General features: G+C 41.1%; 1 protein-coding gene and 1 long non-coding RNA gene across 7 annotated transcripts in view; one reads left to right on the top strand and one right to left on the bottom strand.

The window, feature by feature from the left end:
* Positions 1–24,056, bottom strand: part of LOC136345992 (uncharacterized) — a 151,464-nt gene that overhangs the window by 30,976 nt on the left and 96,432 nt on the right. The gene's annotated exons all lie outside the window — the stretch shown is intronic.
* Positions 1–24,056, top strand: part of LOC136345991 (homeotic protein ultrabithorax-like) — a 116,463-nt gene that overhangs the window by 23,773 nt on the left and 68,634 nt on the right. For 2 of the 3 annotated variants that reach the window (XM_066294803.1, XM_066294806.1), the window contains exon 2: positions 18,446–18,457. The exons of the other annotated variant lie outside the window; for it this stretch is intronic. In XM_066294803.1, the coding sequence (XP_066150900.1) occupies positions 18,446–18,457 (12 nt within the window). The remainder of the gene's footprint in view (positions 1–18,445; positions 18,458–24,056) is intronic. 3 annotated transcript variants of the gene reach the window in all.

Here is a 24,056-nt window from a genome sequence, read left to right as displayed (position 1 = left end):
AAAAAGCCGGTAATGTATTGATAAATGCGGTAACGATGTGCTCGATAATTGAAAATGCCCCTTAATTAACCGGGATTCCTCCGCTACCGAAGAGTTATTCCCACGTCCGCCTTGCACAAAGACAGCAACAACCATACCGAAGATAATACGAAGAAGAATGAGCTTAAAATAAATCTCCTAGGGGTGGAACGTATGGAGTTCTAATTGCCGGGGTTGACCCTCCCCAAAGAGCGCAACTTGGCATATCTCTTCCTACCCGCAAGTGTTAAAGTAAGAAAACTTGAAATGCAAAATTAGAAGTTAGTGGCACTTTAGGGTCTCCTTGACGCTAATTTGAAATTTAAACCCGCACTAAATTAGCTTATATGAATTTTAGTGAGCTTACCAGAATTTACTGCCACTTTTGAAACTTCCAAACTCGGAGTTATTGTACGCGCCGGATATTTATCGATTCAACTTTTTCGTTTCTTCGCTCCCAAGTTTTTGGACCTACATGGACTGAGGGAGGGAGAACCGAGGAGTTACTTTGTGTAAGTTATAACTTCATATTTCATTAGCTACAGGGCTAAGTTATTGTTGTTCTTGGCGCGCGTATAAAAGACCAGGGAATTTTCTCGTATTTCTCCCAATGGAGGAACGAGTCTTTCTTGGAGTGCGCACAATAGGCCATGATCTACGACAGTTGTTGAATATGGAACACTGTAGCTTTATGGCCATTATCAGCGCTCGTATTTCAAATGCTGAATTGCAGGACTACTTCGATTCCAACAAGGAGAAACTTTTGTGGAAATTTCGCAGGGACAGGGACAGGGACGAAATATTGCGGTATTGGACGAGATTTTTACGAGGCCGAAGAGGGCCCGCTTTCAATAACAGCAGTTTGCGGGTCAAAAATGCGAAATCGTCTGTCGGAGCGACTGACCATTTCTTCGTTTGCAAATTCAGCGAAAATCACTTCGGATGCCCCGCGAAAATTTCGGAAGAACGTTACTGCCATTCCGCAGCAATCCGCCAGGGCAAATATATGTAATACTACACTTCTTTCTTTAATTAATTGGTATTTATTTCATGCGTTTTGCACGTAAATCAGATAAATATGCGCTGTTAATTAATTATGCAAATTACCCTTAACCTGTTATCGCCACGCGTTATTTAATCTTTAATTTATTTCGCTTTATTTTATACCCTTGCAACGTCTCCTGTATACAAATTCGGCAGAAGTTCATCAGAAACCCCATGGCCGCGAATTTTTGAGGGTCTTCCACGTACCACGCAAGACCGTAAGAGAGAAACGAACGCTCTAAATTAGAGCTGACAAAGAGAGAAATAAATTCACGAAGCAGCGAAGCTATGACGTCCCATATAAATTCTTTTGAGCTTAAAAAAGCTGACTTATCAGAAGGTCATATACCAGCATAAATAACTCTCAGAAATGTATATATAATGAGACCAATTAAAACTGTCTTCGGAGACAGGGCAAAAAGAGGAGCGCTCGTGTGACGACCCCAAATGAAGTCCGCATCATGAAATACAGGTTCGGCAGGTATAACGCCATCATTCATCTCTTTTATTTTGATTTTTCGATCGAGAAATCCTTCTTCTGCTGCGCTGGTTTTTGTTACCCTCGCATGCGACGAGAATACCATTCTGCGTCGAGTTTCTTGTAATTTTTACCAATCAGACCGATGCCTTATCTTTCATTGTCCAGGTTTTTGTCCGGCCAACCACTCGGTTTCGGTTCGCCCTTTTTTTGGAATCCCCCCCCCCTCCCAGTTTCTCAAAATCGCCGATTTTTCCAGCCGCAAGAAAAATACTTTCGCAGGGACGATTTCGCGACGTGCAAAACGGCCGGGAATCTCACGTTTAATGTGCCAAGAAAGAAACCCGAGCCATTATTCTCACTGTAATAATTCCATTTTTTTCCAGAAAAGGAGACGCCCAAATAGAGAAACTAACTTCACGGCAAAATAAAGTTCTTATGAGTTAAAAGCCGCATACCCCGCGTTAATTGCCATTGGTGCAGAGAAGCAGAGCTCGACAAAAAGCGCTAATTAGCCAGTTGAAAAGATCCCGGCCATATATAGATAGCAAAAATCCGGACCTGGAATGTAGTCCATTAATATGAACAATTAAAACACATATAGATTCAAAGATGGACGCGACCCCACAGGACGAACATATCTCAAATGGTTCAGATTTCAGCTGAAGGAGCATTGCTCATAATAATGACGGACAAATGGCGGCCGTGTTGCCTTTTTCGTATTTCTAGGTACAGATAGTTGTTTGTGGTACTGGTCAGGGTACAACCCGCGTGCCTTACCGTTAAGCGCTAGTACTATTGTAATCAGACTGAATCTTAATTAGTTGGCCACCCGTGAGAATGGGTTTATCCGAGACGCAAGGAGAAATCAGTCCCGATGCAACACCTCGGCCATTAGCACGAGCTAATGGTACTGCCTATTTTTAGGCTTGATGCAAAAAAAAAACCAATTGTACCATGTCATACCTACATGAGAAAGGTACTTGCAGACAAGAAACCTGCCTTGTTTTTGTTGCTAATTCTGTTCTAGTTTCGTTTGATTTCACAACGGTGCTGAGACACCTCTGGTGTCTGTAGGACGGTAAAATTTCGCATCAATTGAGTCACGTGGCCTCAAAGAAGGGCATTTTAGCGCAATGCGAAAAAATCAGTTGGGCCTCTTCGCTTTTCCCGACGAATATTTGGGCGTGTTAAATGGGACCTCCTCTGTATGTTTGCACGTTTGAATACGGTGGAAATCATCGAGATCATTTTCGCACGCCTCTTTTACTCACATGGCGAACTTTGCTCGTTTTTTTTAGGTTGCCATGGAGATCGATCAAAGATCCACCTTTTCGAGTCGACCATTTTCATCTAGATTTTCCGTGCTTTTTCCAATAGTTTCCGATAAGATTCCTGTCGCAATCGGCCTAGAAGCGCGTTGGAACGATTCCACGCCGAACGTGGAGATTTTTAGGGACGAACCGGACGAACGCGCGGGTCTTCGCAGCAACTCGGTTTTTCAAATGCGTTTTCCCGGAATCGTTCAATTTCGTCCAATTTCGTCTGTCTCTGTGACTCGAGTTTCAAAAACAAAAATAAATTCAAAATTCCTCTCTAATTTGCTCGCCTGAGCCAAAGCGAATATCTTCCTCCAACATGGGACTTTTCAGCTAGTTACATCGGAATAACTGGCCACAATTATTCAGCATCGAATGCCGGCATGAAAATCGCTTCAAAAAGGACAAAAATAAGCAAATTTATGTTGGCGACTGGCAGCAAATTCAATGTTAACAAACGGCTTTATTAATGCGGATTTATGACCGGCTGTCATTTGCTTAATCAAATAGAAAGAAAAGCTGCAGCGTCACACCAAGAACGTTCATACTTTAGCGGCCAAATGGAATTCTTGCGGAGGACAGATTTTCCGGTTTTTGGCGTTCCCAAAAACTGAAACCAAAACCCAATTAACGAGTTAAAAATGCAAACACTGCGTTGTCAGAGTGGCGACCCATGGCGATATTTAGCACGGCTTAGTTGGCCAATTTAAATCCCCAAAAGGCCCTAGATCTGGCTGGTTCGGTTTGTGCCCAGGGCCCCTAAATTGCCCTTGCACGTTTGATATTTCAAATCCTGCGTTAATAGGACGATTTTTCAAACTGCGCCCGGTGTATAAAATAAATTATACAAATTAGCTCCTCTCATGTTCCAGTTAACTTTAACGGAAAGCAGTAATTTCGCCTCGGATTAATCCCATCGATCTTGGGGCGATAAACAAGCAGCGTCTGGTAGTATTTTACTCAATCGATTATAATTCATTTTCCGCTCGTCTAATTGAATTTATCCAGTGTTGACCCCGCCCATACGGTCGGCTTTATACCAACCGTGGTATTAAATGGTGTGCGGATACCCGAAGCATAAAAGAACAATTGCAATGAGAGCAAAAAGGAGTCGCTCCGGTATAAAAGCGGTGAATCTATAGAAGCACAGCGCACCTAAATGAGGAATATTTAATAAACCAATGCGAAGCATTTGGAGAATGTATTGTATTCATGAGTACCAACAGGATGGGAACGGCAATTGTGTTCGGATATCTCTTACTGTTGTTATTGTCTTTCATGGTTGGTTTGGTGTCCCTCCAAGCGAGTCAATTAGTTTAACACGAAAGTTCTTAATACGGGGAAGCATCCCCGCGCCCGCAAGATAAATAAAAACCTCACAAATCCCCAACCAAACAAAAACATATTTCCGCAAACTCAGCTCTCATTTATCTTAAGAAAAAAAAAACAAAAAGAAGTCGCCCGGCGATTGCGAACGATGTTTATCTCATCATATCAAGGAGGAAATTCAACATCCACTAAGGCAGGAAATTTATTGGTCCAATACAGTCTAAACAAAGTTGCCACGAAGGCTAAAGGAGAAAAAAGGTTAATTCAAGGTGGCATTCAACTAAGCCTTCGAAGAACCCTGGAAGTGTATCTATTTAACTTATATGCGATTGTTCATTGGTTGACATAGAATAGGAGGGTCTCCTGGAAATTTGGGAACGAGATAAGAGGCCAAGAAAATTGGATGGATTGAATTCAATGAGTTTATTTAATCAGGGCAATTGTGGCAACAGCGGAGAAGGGCTTTGTTCCGAGATTTCGGATAAGGGGTGAATCTCTCTGATGGAAGCTTAATAAATTTTCATATTTTTTTCCGAAGGGCTTTACGGAAATTGGTTTTGGGGGCGATCGTCAGTGGAGTAACAAGATACACGTCAGCATCGGGTCGCACAGGGTGCGACGCGTCATCGGGGGGCGATGGTAGCCCGCGAAGCAATGGAAAAACGCCAATAGGGCCATGGTCAAAAACGCGCAGATTTCGATTGCAGGGAGGAAAAGTTTCGCGTTTTTGCTTTTTTCCACGTATGATTTAAATTTCTGACCCATCGTGCAACTAATTTCTTCCGTACTCTCCACAAAAAAATGTAAAAATCGCCGGTAGGCGTATGCGCATGGCTTTATACGAGGTGTGTCCCGATTACCTGTAGAAAAGTTAAGGGCGTAATCCTGGACGCCCTTCCAGTGGAAGGTGTCTAATGAACAATGTCCTCAAATGCTTCATTTTCCAAATATGGGGAGCTAATGCATACCGTAAAAAAAAAGAACATTTTCCTCGACTATTTCCAAAGTGGCTCAAATTAGATTTTCGAATTTTGGGATGCGAACGCGTAGTAAAAGCTCCATATTTACATTTGCCCAGATTTTTTCCATGCGACACTGGCGTACGTTTGGAATATGTTTATTATTCTATTTACACGTGAAATGTACGACGTTGTGTTTGCCGTCAATTAAGACCGATTTTTATGTTCTCCATTCCAAACAGAACCGAAAAAAATTGCAGGAGCGCTTTATTAATAATTGATCAGTGCGAGGTTTATTTATTTCAAAATCGAGAAAAAAATAACTTAATTGTGAGCTATGAGAACTGTTGAAAATGAACTTGAATTGGAAAAAAAAAATAACTTGCACTTATCATGAACCGACTGCCCCTTTAAACGCCAGTAAAAAATAACATTTTTATTATTTTTAAATATCAACTAAAAATGCAGTTTGACCCCCATTGGAAATGTTCACAGAAATAATTTTTTTTTGTATAATCTTAACACGCTGTGTTTTGAAAACGAAGCATTCGCGGACATCGCTTTAGTAGACGTTTTCCACATGAAATGCGTCCAGAATTGCGTCCTCGAATTTTCTACACGCAGTCGGGAAGTCCAGTACATTTCGTGGGTCATGCGCTATTTCACGTTTTGTATCTCTTTTTGGGACACCGGGTATGGGTTTTGATACCGAATGTAAATTCCTTATTCGGTCCTTTATCGTTTTGGTCTCTTGCGGCATTTTCGCATCTTTCACCGTTTTCGTAGAATTCGCGAAAATATCTATCGATGCGAACCGAGAAAGCCCAGTCGACATATTCCGGTCTGCGACTAAAATGCCATAGCTGAGTTTCAGAGATTTCAACTTAATAAAGAAATAATATATAAAATAAAATTTAAAAAATGTGTTATTTTTTTAGCGTTTTGCACGATTGGAAATTTACCTCAAGGCATGCGTAACGAAAACGCGAAATGTGACAACAAAACGTGAAACTTTGTCCCTTTCTATGTCCAAAATGGCGCGTTTTTGACTACGGGCCCATTAGCGTTTTTTAAAAATATTTTGCCGAGCACCATCGCTTCCCGAAATGTTGCCACGGTTATGCGCTGCACACTGTATACGTGCCTAGTTAATCCTTCTGATTGACTGAAAACAAACGCGATTTTAGGAATCCTTTTAGAAGAATTAAACGAGGGGCCGAAGGAAGTAGTGGATGTTAGTTTTAAGTATCTCACTGGCAGTAAACGGTTGAAGGTATCGAAAAATTGAAATTTTCCAGGCAAAACAAATTCTTCCCGCTCCTTCACCGCGTTGTTCTTCTGGACCAATGGCGATGCGTTTCTCGAAACCACACCGTATATTTCACAAGATTAAATAAACAGAACGTTCATTACGGGCATAATTTAGACAGGGTGGTGGTGATATAGTTGCAGCCAGTCCGGAGTTATGTCTGCGGCCGTGTGTGTTTCTCATTTCGCAGCTACAACTGCGCTTATTACGCCTGGAGTAACGTGATTATGAATATGGGAACAACGATGTAGTAGTGGATGCTGCTGTTTCCAGAATTTACACCCCAACTGCCTGCTGGAACAGCTGAAATATTGGATTTGCCACAACTTGTCTTCCTTTATTATACTTACGTTCCCGTGAAAGCGTCTCGCTAACATATGTGTTCTTTTTCAGGTATGTGTTCCACTAAGTACTACTTGATAGTCCCGGAGGTAAGTCTGTACGAGTAAGGTCTACTGGAAGTTTGGAATTCCTTCATTAACTTACCCCAATAAAATCGCTTCCTTATCCATATCAAATCAATCGCAAGACCCGATTTCTGGGAAGGAATTAATACTCGAAGATGCTGAGCCATTCCTCCTGCTTAACATGGCCGAAGTTATAAGCCATTAGTCGCACCAAAGTATTTGGTTGTGGTACATGTTTTTACGTGAAACGGTGATCGTCTCATTTTATGATTGCATTGAGCTTGAGCAATGTCAAAGATTGTGGGAGTGTATCGACCGTGCAAAAGTGTTAGAAACGAAGCACTGGCACCGGCAAAATGGCCGCTGGCCTTGTAATTATTTTCTTTGCTGCAAGTGATTAACTCGTTAGTTGATTTATGTGTATGGCAGCGTTATTTACGAGCGAACCGATCTGACATGTTGCATGCATGTAGGCAGAAAGCACGGTCTCAACGTTGCATGTTAATCGCGAATAGAGTCGGGCTGTTTAAAAAAGCTCACGTTTATAAGTATTCCCTTCCTTTCTGTCAATTCCGCGATTTATCGGCCCTTCGGATTCGAGGAATATAGAACAGAATGACCCCGGAATTTTCTTAAATTTTGCGTAAGCAACCGAAAATAACTGGAAAATAAACCTAAATATTCGAAGACAAAGAAACTTCGAGAGACAATATTTCGTTTGCGCTCGCGTCGTCTGTCCTCATTCGTCTTCGGTTATCTGCGACCTCGGGGGCGCAAAAAGTGCCGTTTCTAGAAAAGACAAAGGATGTGACACTCCAATTTCCATTTTAGATCGGAATTCTTCACCCCTTCGCTGGTTTATCGTTCCCTCCCAGTCGAAATCATAAATTCGACCGGAAACTTAATTGCCTTGATAAAGTTGCGCCAGCGTTTGACAAAAACCCTTATTTGTGTTGTTCGGATGCGGCTAAGGGGGCCAAAGTCGGTTTGCAGTTTCTTTCAATCGATCGGAATTAATTTGTTCCTTTCGGGCCAGTTCCGTAAGATGCGAAGTGAACTTCGGGCTAAACCCGTTAACCTAACCTAACCTCAGAGGCTTACGTCACCGTTTGAGCTTTCAGAGGAGCTTTTATTGAAAGGGCGGTGACGTCACTAAGGCCGGAATTTGTCGGCGAACCTCCGACAAGTGGCCAGTGATGACGTTTCGTCACTCTAAAATGTGGAAGAGTGAGTTCTGTCAAAAATGAAGTTTTCGTTGGCCAGGGGGACATACCACGAACTGTGGTGCCGACAGCCCGGCACAAGCCAATTTTGCGGGCGAGTCATTGGGCGAGCGTTCATTCGACGAGAACGAGATGGTACTTAAATATTAAAGGATGGCGCGACACACATTCCACAATAAAAATAAAAAGTAGGGGCGGTTTTATCTTGTCCCGTGTCGCTGGGGCCTAATGGGCAATATTTCCTTTTTTTTTCGGAGTGTACCGCACCCTTCGAACCGCCTACCTGTTTACTGCGCATCCAATAATTTATAGCTTCGCCGGCAAAGCTAACTCGGCCGTACAAACAGGAGTTTTTTCTCCATTACCGTCGTCGCAAAAAAAGTGATTTAAAAAAATCACCTAAAAAAATTGAGGTGGATGTTTCTTAGGGGTAAGTGTCCTTTCGACCCCCTAAACCTTTTTACGGGGCTGTTTTTCCACTGCCTGATTTTTAACAGCGAATTGAATTTCCGAAAGTAATTATTTTTCAGTAAACGATAGCAGCAGTCACCAGTTATTTAATGAACGAATCTATTAAAGACTCAGGCTTAGCGCGCACTTGCGATGTTCGGTCGGGCGACTAAAAAGTCACAATCGTAGGTGCGCGTGTAGAAGCAAAAACCTGTACGCGCACTTGCGATTTTTTTTCGCACCACAACAGCAAAATGGAATACGAAGAGATGGGTGCTGTAATCGCTCTTGTTCTTCACTACAGGAAAAAAACGCCGTTAGAGTGTGTAGGACGTTACTGAACTATGTCGCCGAACTTCGAGAGGTGATTCTTTAAGCGATTCTATGACGAAAAGTTCATAAAAACATCGGCCCGATAATGCTTCGTTTTCAAGATGCAGGTTGTCGAATAAAAGAAAATCGATACGTATTTCCTAAAAACTCGTAAATAATCAGAAACTCACAGAACTAAGCTAGAAATAATTTGTCCCCTTTTGCTAGCGACATTTCCAGGGGTACTGCTGAAAATTTAAGAAAAATCAAACAAGAACCGCGCTTTATTAAAACCACACTTCGACAATAGTAAAAAATGGTGTGCATTTTTTTTGGCAAAAAATATTTAACAAAAACTAAATACCGAATTTCAACAAAATCGACTAAACGATTAGTAAGTTAAAAAAAAAAGTTCGAGAATGTGTATCTGAAAGTGAAGCATTACCGGACGTGTATTTAAACAAATTTTTCGTCTTAGAGACAAACAAAGGATTACTCCGTGTAATTTTGCCACGTACCTAAATCATACTCTGTATATTCTTATCTTCTCTAGTAGACGATATTATCAAAGTTATAATGTTCACAAAACCCCTTTTTTTTCTGGAAAACGATCTATGCCAACGAGATGAAATAAGAATTCCGTTTTCACATAAAAATATGTGAATTCCATAACTCGACTTCAAAGATTAAGAAATTTCACAATTAAAAAAGTGAGAGCAATTGACTTGAACCGACCCTGACTAAAATCTGCAATTATTAACACACAAAAAAAATTTGCTAATTTCAATGTATTAAAAATGTGCCGAATTCGATAATTTTAGGGCAAACCGAATCGAAAATATTGCGAAAAAATTGTCTTCAGAGTTTCCCATTTAAGGGGTCCTCGTTCTTTTAAGAAGCACTTTTTGGAACATATTTATGAGGTTTTTTGAAAGTTGCTAAAATCTCTGCAATTATCTTCGAAAATATTTCCACGTTACTTCCCACCTTCATTAATTAGTTCATGAATGACGTCCGAACTTAGAGAATATTCTTTGGGTTTATTTTCAAATATTTTACAGGTTTTTGCCAGTGAGACGTATCATCAACTAATTCATTACTTAATATGCGTATTTTCGTTACTCACCCTCTTTTTATTGTGTTTGCAAATAAAATGAAAAAAAATTAAGAATGTAAAAGAAGTAAGAAAAAGTAGTCCTCCGGCTCAGTTATCAACTATTTGAAGTGACTCGTAACATTATATTAAATTTCTTAAAATCATTATTCGCAATACTCTTAGAATAATCGAGAGTTTGTTGGTCGATGAGACAAAACTGGAGTCATACATCTTGGTAGGAGGACATTCCAATAGTTTTTATAATTTTTTTATATTATACGGATTTATTTTAATTTTAAGTTAAACAGTTCAACAAAATTAGACCAAAATCCAAATTAGGCTAAAAAAGTTCCTGAATGTTGAAAAACCCGTGTTTCTTTCACAATCTATCGTGAAGGTCAGTTGAAGGTGAATAGAGTTAAAGGGAAAACACGCATGGCGCCTCCCGATATGTTACGTCAACATTCCAGACATTCCACAACGAAGTGTTAAGCGCTTATTAAAGGGGATGGTCTGTTTAACGGAGAGATAGCTCTGAAGGAAATGGCCCGTGTTTCGCCATAAGTAAGACAGAGTTTCCAAATCGTCCAGACGAATGCCAGATAAGGATGGAATACGTGGAAGACACAGAGAGAGACGAGATGCTAATATTGCGGTCCTTCTCCCAAATGTCACTTTCGGTTGTCCCGCCATAACCTCAAAATATTTATGTTAATTTGAATTTAGTAGAAAGATCATTAATATTACGTTATTTACAACTTAAATGTATCAAGCCTAACTCAGGTATTTGCTTCTTACTGTGTACTATGTGGCAATCAATATTCTTTAATACCAAATAAACAATGCAGCCGAATCTTAAGAAACAAACTAAACTACTTTAAGGGCGCGAAAGATTGCTCCATTGTATACCGTGGACGAGGTTACAAAACCCAAGAGATAGTGGTAACTGAGCCTGTTGTTGCAGTTTCGATTAGTGTTGTGAAAGAGGTGTGAAAAGTGCTATCGTTGAAGCAGTGAAAAGCTTTATTGAATGAGAGAACATTACCTTGAACATGAATCGCCAGTTAAATCTCTGGTACAAGTTAAACGTCCGGCAAAACTGATTGGGGAACCGTATAAAAACAGGTAAGAAGGCTTTTGCAAAATTAGATGTCTCCAGTTTTTGGAGGACCGGCCTCTCACCTTAAGACAAAAGCTTTTGGCTTATATAATAAGGTTATGGTGAGTGCTACATACACTCAAACTCAGGTATAGGGAGCCCAGGTTATGACGAATTGTCGTTATTAACGAACTAAATGTCAAGAATGTACAAATTGTCTATTTAATTACGTGTAACCCTTGTTCAAATATAACGAACCATGTCTATTAAACGGACCACGCTGAAGTATTTATTAGGCTATTTTTAGGGTGCCTTTTTGTCGGGGTGATCTCGACACCGGGGGATCCCCACGTATTTATTTTGCACGATTTTGGCCTGCATTAGCTGCATTTTACCAGTATTGGATGTTGAAACTTGAGTATTCTAAATATTCGTGGATGCCCATGTGGCATTGTACAAAATTAATTTGCATATGTCTAGGTTTAGTTCGCACTTCTAATCAACCACCTTTTAAGTGGATGCAGTTAGCGTCAGCCAAGGCGAACACAGTATGTGTATGGTCATATTAAGTAAAATATGATATAACGAAAGCCCGGATATAGCGAACAGAATCTCTGGTTTCCTTGTGCTCTTTATAACCCGGTTGGACTATATACATACATACACCGGATGATCCCTCAATGGTGACGGTAATGAAACCGATGGGGCTGTATAATGAATACGATTCATGGTACTGGCCGAGTGCGATCCGGTATGAAGAAGATATTCTGGAATTCAGAAATCTGGCGGTGCCCAATGCATTACCAAAAAATGGCGATTCAAATGGCCGCATGAAGGGTACGTTATTACAGTTGAAATTCAAAACTAAACTCACTTTGGTTGCCAAAGCGCCAAAAAATATTAAAGCTGCTATTAAAAAAAAAACCGCGAATGCGTGCAGATTTATGGTAATATGAATGTTCCATTTTAACCTGCGACGATCGAGCCGCAACAAAAATGGAGCGAGTTGCAACACTTAACAGCTTGTATTTTTTTAATCGCAAGTGCGCGCTACGCCTTAATTTCATTAACGCATTTATTACGCTCACGCGTTAAAAAAAAATTACTAATCGTTCAATAACGTGCGTGTTATTCGCAAAAATTTTCGGTCCACTGCGTCGTGAAAATGCCGAAAAGCAATAGAGTTGTAAACGCTTCAACGTTCGGAATTAAATTGTCAACCTACTTGTTCTGCGTCTGGTGTTCCATTCGAAATTGAAAACGCCTAAAGTCAAAATGTTAAACCTTCATAAAGAGAAGTGGTTCAAAAAAACATGTTTGGTGCATTCAGATGTGGGTTTTTGCACCAGTGGCCGCTTACGGTTCTTAAAGTGTGTTGACTGTCGCACTTCTGCAGCCCAAAACTTAAAAATAAGACTTCAACCCGTTGTTTTGTCTACCTATATCCGGCGGATGTGCTCTTTCTCTCCACAGTTTCTCAGATAAATCAAGCCGGTGTTTCGCGTGCGTGCTCCTAAATAACGTATCATATCTCACATACATTCGGGTATATATGCAACGTGCTTTTCCTCCGCCGACTAAATTATATTTATTTTCTACAAATATCTGTTCCGCCATTAAATTACCGTCGTAAATCAAGCGGATTTAGCCCGTCAAATAACCCTAAATCATCCTGTACGTACGTTCCCTTTTTCCTGCGTTCTTTTCCATAACAAAAACGGCCATTTTCTTTTGATTCAAGACCTTTTTAAATCATCCTCAAAACTGCAAATGCTAAGAGCAATCGGTTCAGTGGGAGTGTTTACCCCGAAGCCAACTAATGAACTTTCTTCGTTCAGATAACAATTTAAGACGTAGTGTCTCATTGTCTCATTCCAATAGACGATCGCCTGGGGAATTCCCGATCTCCCGCTCAAGTTCCTTCGTATATAATACCGGGACTGCTCTGTCTGGCACGTCCCATTCCAGGACTTATTGCTCCCAGAGCCTCGTACATAATTTCTGCAAAGCTGCGGGGCTCAGCCGCCCCCCAGTCCACCCCTGCGAGTCGCCTCCCTTAAGAAAACTGAAAATGTGTACGTATTCGAAAACGAAAGGACAATAACAATTATTGGTATTCTCTTACACTAATAGTGGACGTATGTTTTAATAAAATTCGCACGTAGTCCCCGCAACGGATATAACCTACAAGAATGCCTACTACAAAACATACAAATGAATAATTTATGAAAATGCAACCAAAAGGCCACATTTTATCCGGCGTGTCACAGATAAGGCTTTTCATTTTGCTGCAAAGCCAGGGGACAAGTGACAAGGGACTTGCTAAAAGGAGTTAGAGTAAGCCATAAGTCTTGCAGCTGCCATTCTGGAATTAACAACGAACTTAAAATACCAAAAGTCTCCGCAAAAGACGAAATAATGCATATTCAGGCCGGCGAAGAAACGAACCGGTCACGCAACGATAAATCTGCTAATATTGGAACAGTTTTTGAATTTATATCGCTGGATGGGAGCTTGATTGAATTATAGGGGGAATGGCACCGATTCAAGGGTCTTTTTACTTTAAAAAACGGTAACCGCAACAATCATCGAACATTCGAGAAATGAAACAATTCCCATCCTTCATCATCGAGATTAATTGATTTGAAGTAACGGAACCCGCTTAAAGGTTGTTTAACTTGAGAAAAGAATAACCGCAGTAATTATCGAACATTCAAAAAATGAAATCATCCCCATTCGTCCATCAGCGGAGTTTTACCTCGAGATGAATTGATGTAAAATTGGTTTATAATTACGGACTGCTCTGCTCAAAAACTGGTTTTGTGGTAAAAATATTAAAAGCAAGGAAGCAACTGTTCGGGATGAAGCGGACCAAATTGAAATTTTAGTTCATCATGTGTGGAATTCTTAACGAATCAGTACCAGCTAAAGCTGCGGAAGCGCCGAAGTTCGCCGTAATGGGGACGAATCAATTTTCTGAAATGGTGACAGACAGTATATCAACCGAACTCTCGTTAAGAGTGAAGGACGTGGAAGACGCACCTAAAATCTACAAAGAAGCAAACGTTTTAGGTATGAGCTTTATGCTACAGAGCCCGTCGAAGATATGATTGATGCTACCGAGCGTGACGGAAGGTGTTCTCTGCGTCCCGTTTCGCCCCTTTGTCTTACACCCTCCTCTCATTTACATTCGGACCCTTTTGCGGCCGCGCCTCTAAGTTTTTTCACGTAAAGCAGGAAATGAGACCAAGAAAAGCTGATTTACTTGTGGCCGTCTTACGCACGGGATTTAAGGTTAAAGACACACAAGAATGGCTTCTGCTGGTATTTAAATGAGAGTTCGATCTAATTGCCCGCGAATACGGATGTTTATCCGCGGACAACATATAGTATTGTACCCGGATATAATGAGCATCATCCCTTCAGGGGAATCGCGCCTCCCTCCGCTCGTGACGTAAACTTTTCCATCAAAGATGATGGGCTCTATTGCACGTAGATTCGTCCAATAATGCATTATCGAAAATATGGTTTTGGAGCTTGGACGTGTATTTCCGGAAGGATTTGTGCCGTTGCTCTCCCATGAAAGCATTGTGGGAGCACTTAAGGATTTTTCTGGGTAAAGGGGGGTGCAAATGAGCCCCAGGACATACTCTAATTAACCGTTATAGCAAAAAAGCGCACACGCGCTCTGCAAGTAGCTATAGTCGATGGCTATCAGGTTGAGAATTATTTCTTGATTTCGTTCGCTTTATATATGTTCCTCGTGTAATTGGATCCGGTAATCCGATGCTGGTGCCGATAAGTAAGTACGATCTTCTGTGGGAAATTGGCTCGGCTACGTAAATATACTATACGGTACTCGGGTAGTAGTGAAGCAAAGCGAAAAAAAATCTCAACTGGGTACACGCAGTTTTTAATCACACTTCCGTGAGTTATGGCCCCATAAACCAATCACCATTAACCTAGAGCGATATTTCACAAATTTCATCATGATGTTCGTCGGCCACATACATGAAGCGCATTATAAAAGAACCAACAAGAACAAATTAACTCTAAATTAGCTCTTGTATGGGCCGAGTCCCTCGTTTAATAAAATGACGAAAAGGGCGCTTAGGCCGGTCCCACACATAATAATAACGAGCTATATTAAACTGGATTTTGCGGGCCAAATTTCATAAGCGGCAGGATTATCTGGAGGTACGAAAAACCGCGCCTTAAACGCCAACAACCGAGGGCGGTTAAAAAAGACATCTTCTTCTGCACAGCATAACTTAGCAATGCATGAAAAGAAGACGATTTTTTGCCTCGACCAGATTTTAGCAACATTTTTGGCCGGCATTGTTGGGCACGCCGTTGTATACGAAATAAATCACCCTGTGTAAATTATTCAGCGAGTCTGTCTGGGTTTTACTCTGAGAAAGGAGAAGGATTTAAAACCAGAATTATTTACTTCTCGATCAGGCCACGTTGCCGCTAGTTTCCTCAGATTCCGGTGGTCAGCTACGGCTATAAATCCGCGGGAAAATCCGCCCTAAAACCGTAGGCAACGAAAAGCTCATAAAAGAGCTAAAGCAGTTAAAGGGGCCCCTCGCGGCGTAGATTAGCAGTTAGCCGCGTTTCAACGTGATGAAACCACTTTTGTAATTTGTAAGGGCGCATAAAATTCCAAAATGGAGGTCTAAATAACGCGAAACTGCGATTTAAGAAGAAGCTTTGCCTAGATTTTCTCCACTTCTCTATGCAGTCGGAGCTTTTGGCATTGAGCCTCTCCGTATGCAATTGGGGGAATGCAAATGCGTTGTTATGGCTACGTAATGCATGCTGCACCAATTTGAGTATAGGTACGAGTAGTGTGTGTGTTTCCATTGGGAAAAAAAAACAAGAATGGAGTGAGACCACACGGGGAGGTATCCGAGAAGCACCGAGATGGTGAGGTAAAGACGATTGGAAGGAGATTGCGTAAAAACTTTTTGGGATTTTTTTCCCATTAAACTGACCGTGCAGATTTCGCGGAAGTTCCTGAGATATACGTTTATCACCAGTCCAACGAGCGTTAATTTTTCAATTTGTTCGGTTTTCAAAGCTTCAAAATGGGACATGGTGTATTTTGTCGTTTCAAAATTTCTTTTCCTTGCACCTTCACTTCCCGACGTCACCTCCATGAGATCGGTGACATGAATGCACCAAGTTCAGTGTGTGTGTGTGCAGCATCTCGCAAGCAAATGGCATTCTTTAATGCTCATTTCCGCTCTCAACTCAAAAACGTACTATTTCTTCCTAGTGTGTCCCCCATTGGCGACACCATTATTTACTAACCCCATGGAATAGTCAAGATTTTATGCCCCGGGGTATAGTGCAAATATTTTTAATTGTCGCCCCTATCTCTCCATCGACATCACGTTTCCCCTCGTCATTTTCCGTCCAGTTGAATCGGAACACCCGGAATCTGGTCTAGCATAGACAGGGTGAGTTTTTTTAAAAAGTATCAGTCTGCAAAATTGTGCTGGCAGTGGAAAAATCCAAAAACACGTGTACCATGATGTGATGGGGGACGTCCATTGAGGGTGCGATGAAGGCACTGCCCTCAGCCAGATGCTAGATGCCCAAGTTATTTTTTTTTAATAGCAAGAGCACGGTCGTACGTACCAACGGAACGCATTTTCAAAGAGCTTTTCAATGGTACCAAAGTTTCTGGAATTCCGCCCTCAAGCAGTGAGTTCATCATACCCTCGTTCGTCATCCCCCATCGTAATGGTATTTCCGGATTTTTCCATTTCAGTCATAATTTTCAAGATTTTCACTTTTAAAAAAGACTCTCTGTAGTTTGTATCTGTGACGTTTTATAGTTTATTTCGCTCCCTTCTGAGGATAGTTTTCCGAGCTTGCGTCTCCGGAAATTCAGATTCGAAATTGTTTATTGCTCCTAGAAGATATTTCCAGAAACCAGAAGGAATTTCTGGATGTGCTTCTCGTTTGTTGCACTGCAGTATTTCATAGCTGTCGCTCTGCATGCTGTATTCTAGCAGTTCGGCGATTAAAGCGGACGTTCGAGAGGATTCTGGTCCCGATTCGGCAACGAAACAATAGCGACAACAACGACACTGGTCATGCCCTTTCTTCTTCGCTATCAACTGTGGCGAATTCGCAGTTGATTTCTTCTCCCATCCGACTCACTTCTATCATTTATTTACTGCTTCCCTTCTATATAGAATTCCAGAAATTGACTGCCTCCTCTTTGGACGTTTCCGTTGTTAAACGATTGTTTGCCTGCAAATTTATCTCTTCGCAGGGGTGCATAGGTTAATGTAACTAAGAAATTTCGCGAAAAGAGCAAGTAGACAACTTTACGACTAGTCTCTCCCTCTAGATCAAGATTAAACCAGCTACCGATTCCGCATTTGCATAGCTTTAGAACCAGCTGAAGCCACGCGTTATATCTACCCGATTTTCAATTTACACAGCGCCGTACCGCGAAATTCGCCTCGCGAAATGGACAAACTCGCGGTGACCCAGTCCGGCCCTGTGGGGATCAGAACGTATTCGAGACGCATGCATTCGGCGCACTCTAAATTTCCGTCCACCTCAACGGACTAAAAGGAGGATATCGAATGCAAATTAATTGAAATTGTCTTTAACAACCGTCCGAGAAATGCACGTTTGATTCAGTAATTAAAGCCTGTCAGCCTTGGGTTGTTTATCGGGCTTTAACCAGACTCTTCTTTGCACTCCTGCTATGTTAATCTTTTTTATCCCGAACATGCATCACGGCTCTGTTGCGCTTAGAGGCTCATTTAATTTGGTCTGGAGACTTCCTTAAAAACTCTTCCACACACGAACAGCAAATTCCCAGACAATATTGAATTTCATCGGCAGCAAACTTGCCAGCAGAGGAGACAAGCAATAACATAAACAATGTTCGATACTGGTCGCAGTCAGCAGACTTGGAATTGATAAAGAGGTTTTTTTTGTTAAATAAAATGGCCGATTAGAGGGCAGATAAAAAATATTAAAGTTGCATAATAAAACGTTGAGGATCACAGTTGGCGACATGTCCCATAAATATTGTGCGGATTGCAGTTTTATTTACCGTATCATGTGCAGGTTGCAAAAAAACCTGTTGACTGGTATTGATGTAAGAGAAGTCATTAATCACGGCCTTTTTTAATAGTATCACATAAGTGGATGCATACTAATAAAGTCAGTTCCTTTGTATGCTTCTACCATTCACAGTACACCAATCAATAAGCGGTCAATTATTAGGCAACATCAGTATAAGGAATTGAGCCCTTGTTGGTTATCTGTTCTATATCTTCTCTTTTGCTTTGTGCTTATTGGCATGCTTTTAATGTTAAGTTTGCTTTGCTTTCAATGTTTCTAACTTTTGCTTTTCTTTTGATTTCAGGCTATTATAAAGGTAAGTCCCTACATTACCGTTATTTGTTTTTGCATGTCTCTGTCGAAGTCCATCTAAAAAGACTTAGGGGTTATTGGGTCACTTGTTTAGAGCTAGTGAGTTTCGTTAGAGGATAGAAGGAAAACGTACCAGTTGTGGACCGAGCAGGATTCACCGGACGAGCGTGAGTCCCAACGTACAGCGCGGGCCCTAGCCATTGCGCCTTTTAAAGTTGACTCGCCCTTTCGCTTGAATCGAAGGGACGAGTGCGCCACCCTGTAGTCGCGTCCTTCTTTGAACCACCTCGGAGAGAAGGAACGTATCAACTTTTATTATATTCACTGGCGTAAACGAACTGTGTTTCTGCGCCGGTCGAAATTATCGCAACTATTCACTTTTTCGTGTATTTTCGAGAAATTTCGGCTTCTCAGTTGTCGCACTCGTTTCGGCTGTTATTCAGTGAATTTCCCGCCACGGCTCGAAATAAAAGAAAAGGGACGAAATTAGCGCCGGAGCGATAAATTTTCATAAGAACTGTCTGAGGCAGGTGGAAATAGCCAGCAATCGACAACTTCATAAGTCGACAGTGCCGAGAACCATCAAACAATTCGTTCCCCGGTAGTACTACAGACCGTCAAAAAACGCTGGTAGACCACGGAATTGACCCGAAATATTTCAAATATTGCGAAAATAAGTCGTGTTTCCTATTTTCAACGAAAACCTCGGGTGAAATCGACCTAGCGGGACCATCTTTCCTTTCAAGTCGAACGATAAGACGAAGACTTTGTGAAAATGGCTTAAATAGTCATACACCTGCCAAAAAGTCTCTGCTCGAGCCGCATTCGCTGGACACCAAATGATTGGAAAAGGGCGTGCCTGGTGACGAGTCCTTGGTTTAATTCATTTAGGCGCGATGGTGTGGTTCACGTAAGGCGACCTAAAGGTCTAAAACACCCCTGTCCCACTGTGAAACATGGCGGAAGATATGTAATGGTGTGGGGGCGCTTTCCGTCATATGGTGTGGGTCCTCGACGTAATATTGTGGAAAAAATGGACAAGATATATGCAGACACATTTCGAGGATCGTTTTGAAACCCCTTAAACGTTCACCTCTCAACACGATAACTATCCAAAATATCCTTCCAAATTGGTTTAAAGAGAAGTTAGAAAAGCAAAAAATGCCTGTTACGGAGTGGCCGTCCCAAAGTCCTGATCTCAATCAAATTGAAAACTTATTGGAAATCTTGGACCAGAAAATTCCGGATCGAAATGTAAAAAATGCCACGGACCCATTCGAATTACTATCAAAAACTTGACCAGGAACGGATCCAGCTATAATTGAGAGATTAATTAATTCTATGCCAAATAGAACGGCGGGTGTCGTGAAGTCCAAAGGATGTTGCGCCTAATATTGAAAATTTGTTTTATTTTTCTTTGTTGTAGTTAATTATTTAACCAAAACAACTTAGTCGCAATTGTTATGGCCACCATAGAGACACAATTTGTTTACACTAGCGAATATAAGAAGCGATAGTGCATTCCTTTTCTCTGATAAGTAAAGGTAGTTCAGTAAAGGATGTATGTACAAGATGGCGCACTCATCCCTTCGACTTAAACAAAAATATAGCTCAATTTTAGAAGTCGCAATAATTATGGCCAGTACTGTATATTAGGCAGAGATAAGTGGAAGTTTTTTTTTTTTTTAATTTCAAGGTCCACAAACCTTCCGTTTTCCCCTAGGGCGCCCTTCTGTACTTACCCTAAATAGGCCCACATTAGAGTTGATAGTGCCCCTGCTCGCAAACCTTTAAGAGCCAATTACGTCAATGATTGTTACATATTTCAAGAGCTACGCGACATTTTAAAATGGGCAGAAACTTAATTGTAGCAGGTGCAGATTGCTGAGGGTCAAATCGATAAGAAAAAAAAAAACCTCTCCAAGGTCGAGTTACGCCACTGACCATCACACATTTCGAAAGCTTAAGCTGCAATTTTAATACGCTGAAATTTAATTTACTGTGATAAGTAAATTAACCAGATGGATGCTAGAGGAAGGTTGCAGAGCGTTAAATCGTTTTAATAAATATATGATTAAAAAATTATAAAACCGTCTTTATGGGCATGTTAAAATATCGATTATAGTATTTTTCGAGAGTTTTTTTAATATGATGAGATACTTACAATTTCTGCGTGAACTAGCCAGGGGCGTAGCACACCGCTGAAGCTTAAGGTATCCCAAATCCATTTTCTGCCAGGTGAAAATAAAAAATGTCTTTAGGAGCAAAACGCGCTACCATTTATACATATTTTGAAAGCATAAACTGTAATTTAATACATGGAAATGTAATTAATGGTACGTAAAATACTAGAGGGAGAGAGAAATTACTGCACATTTTCAGTTCAAAATTGCATTTAAAATCGCTAAGATTTGAGTTTAGCAGAACAACCAGAGGTGTACCAGGCTCGGGTTCCTGCTGTGAAAACCATCAAAAATCTATTACCGGGGTAGATGGGTTTCAGTATATTAAAACTGTGTTTCCGGGCACGCCTCGCCACTCATGAACGTTCATTTCGAGAGGAGACACAGCGTCTTCGGTGCGATAATTCGATTCGTCCGTCAGGGGCGCACGTCAAAATCTATTTATTCGCGCGGGTGCGAGCTGTACCGAAGGTGCCCAAACGTTCAATCTCTACGAGAAACGCCTGGCATGCGTCCACGAGTGTGATCACAGTCGTCAACTCTCACCAAAGAACTTTAGCCTCCAAGCCTGGAAATCCATATATTTTATTGCAGACACTGCCGAATCTCCCCGTTGCAGCTCCCAACCGGTCCCCCAAGACTTAAACGAGCGCTCATTTTGGGTCGTTTCACCTTTCCTGAAGACATTCGCACTTTGCTCAGGACAATTTTTATGTGCCACTCAACCATTTGAATATGCAATCTTGTAATGAAACGGACCATTCCCCGGGAGAATAAAACTCAGTCTTAATGTGCATACTCGCACACACACACGTGAATAATTACCCAGTCTTCCACGCACAATCTACGAGGAGATCTAAACTTGATCCTCTGTTTAAATACCGATTCTAATAACTTATATATTCTCGATCTTCATGATAGTACCAGAGCCGTAAATATGACGCGAACCGGGAGTACTGGCTCACATTTATATGAATTTTAATGAAATAATGTTATTAAAGCTGATTATATAATGCGATGCGCGACGCCTCTTATGGCGCTTTAATTATATGGTGGATTGGCTGTTTATTCCTAATATGAGTGCTTAAATTGAATTAAACGTTGCTAGATAACATCCAGACAGTGCTAACGAGGTTGCGTCACGCAAAAAGTATACAGCATAGTGCCAAGACTTTCATTCAGTGTTAATTTTCAGTGTTGAATTCAATGCGAATTCATTTGCAAGTGTTCCTACCTTATGTTGGGCTTTCGGACACAAAACTATCACTCATCACACCCACAGACGCATCAACACACTACTAACCTTTTAGGCCCGACGGTTCCTATAAGGCTCTTTTATTACGTGGGGTTCTTTTTGGCCTGTCTCGAACTTTCTCTTCCCCATAAAAAAAAGCTTTCACCTGTTGGTCTAATTACTATTGCTTTGCAGCCCCTTTTGTCCCCCAGAAACGGTACGAGAACCCCCGAGGACGTCGGCGACACCCGTTAGTCCGAAAATAACCACTTAAAGGATGATGTAGATTTTTCTGTGTTGCATGCGATTGTGATGTGTGATTGTTTTTTTCTTTCGTTTTTGCTAATAAATATGACAGAGCGGTGCTAAATGCGTCGTCGAGTGGCTTTTTGGGATCTTTTGAGGATATAAGTCTCGAGGTGCTAAGTTTATGGTGGGTGCATCGGATTTGGGCTGCCAAGAGTGTTTTTCGAGAGGTATGTGCTAATTACTTGTGAAATATGCATACTGGTGAAGGATGATAATTGTTTTAGTGCCAAGATTTGAAAGAATTAATTGTGGTAGCGAGAGTAAGAGGTTTTCGGTTATTATAAACATTTTATTTCGAAGGGCGCTGGTAACCTGTCGGCTCACCGGTCAAATTGCCGCGAAGTGTGCCGTAAAACGTTTTACCATAGTATACAGGGTGCATTAAACATACCCCTTTGCAGCCGGCATCGCCTACGTTTCGCCGAGGCGTAAAAAATCGATATTTTTCAAATTCGATTCTTTCGCGAATTCCGAACTCGTCCCTCTAACGGTTTTCGAGATACTTTCCCGTGCATTTCTAGCGATCACGACCGCGCTTGACGCTGCATATCGTTTTATGGAGGCCCAGTGGTATAACTAAAGTGTTTTGAAGGTTTTGAAATCGTTTTTACTGCGGTGGCCCAGTGGTCCCCCTTTTAATGAACCTTGAACTGGAACTGCGGTCTCGAAATGGTCTCCAGTTTTAATATGAAATGTCTGACGATAAGTGCTTAATTGATGTCACATGGAGAGGTGGACGCCAAGATTGAAGACAATGTAGTAGGAAAGTAATGAGAAAATTGAATTTCACGGCCTGCAAGGGGAAAATCAATTGAATGGGCAAACAACGGAAAATGCCCTTTTGATGGCCATGGTTAATGCGTAAGAGCGTTTTTTGGGACAAAAATCGTAATTTTTCCGTACACTTTTTAAGGCCCTTTCAAATACAGCAGTGGCTCTAAATATCAAAACTATAAATATCGCTTTTTTTGTTAACCAACAGGCACAATTTGAAACATAAAATAAATTCGACTTTTAATACCCCTCCGCCTTCCTTGGTTATTGATATTTATTGGAATTTGATGTAGAATAGACGTATGAACAAAAATAGACTGCGGACAAAAATTTGGGAACTTTTTGGAATTTTTGGTAAAGAAAAAAATAGTTCTGTGTAAAAATTTGTGCATAGTACGCAATAGAGCTCAATAACGACAATTCTAGAGCGTTATTTATCTCGAAAACTAAAACACGTTTTTTAATTTATTTAGCAATGAACAGCAGTACAGCGATATTTCTAAGGCTTTAAATGTCCCCAAAGGCACTATACCGCAAATATTAAAGCATTTTCGTGAACGTGGTGCGGTAAATAATTTTCCAATGCCAGGCAGGCCTGAAGACTATCCACGAAATACAGAAAAATTAATAAACAAGATGTCGGAAAAAGTCCGCTACTAACTTGGATGGACATTTAAATATGTCTTGCTGAAGAGCACTTCAATGCGGTGTCGAATCGAACGTTGCGGAGAAACTTGGTAGTTGGAGGTTTCCTAGGGGGAGTATTGCTGTTAAGAAAACTGTCATTTCCAAAAAGTAATCGGAAAGTTCCACTTGCATTGGCCTAGAACCACCTCAGCTGTTTGCAAGAAAAGTGGAATATTGCCTTGTGCCGCGACGAAAGGTAGATTTCAGTTATTTGGTAGTTATGGTATTTGATAGGTAAAGCGTCGCAAGAACGCGGAACTCAACCTCAAGTACCAGCTGCCCACTATAAAACATGGCGGTGAATGTGTCACGGTTCGGGGGTGTGTTTTTGCGTCTGGGGTTGGGCCGTTAATTAAAATAGAAGGGACTATGGGCCAGTTCATGTACAAGGACATCTTACAAAACCATTTTGGTTT

This window comes from Euwallacea fornicatus, chromosome 21 (assembly GCF_040115645.1).
Source record: "Euwallacea fornicatus isolate EFF26 chromosome 21, ASM4011564v1, whole genome shotgun sequence".
NCBI classification, from domain to species: domain Eukaryota; kingdom Metazoa; phylum Arthropoda; class Insecta; order Coleoptera; family Curculionidae; genus Euwallacea; species Euwallacea fornicatus.
The sequence above is the reverse complement of the archived record's forward strand: the minus strand, read 5'-3'. Positions and strand labels throughout refer to the sequence as shown.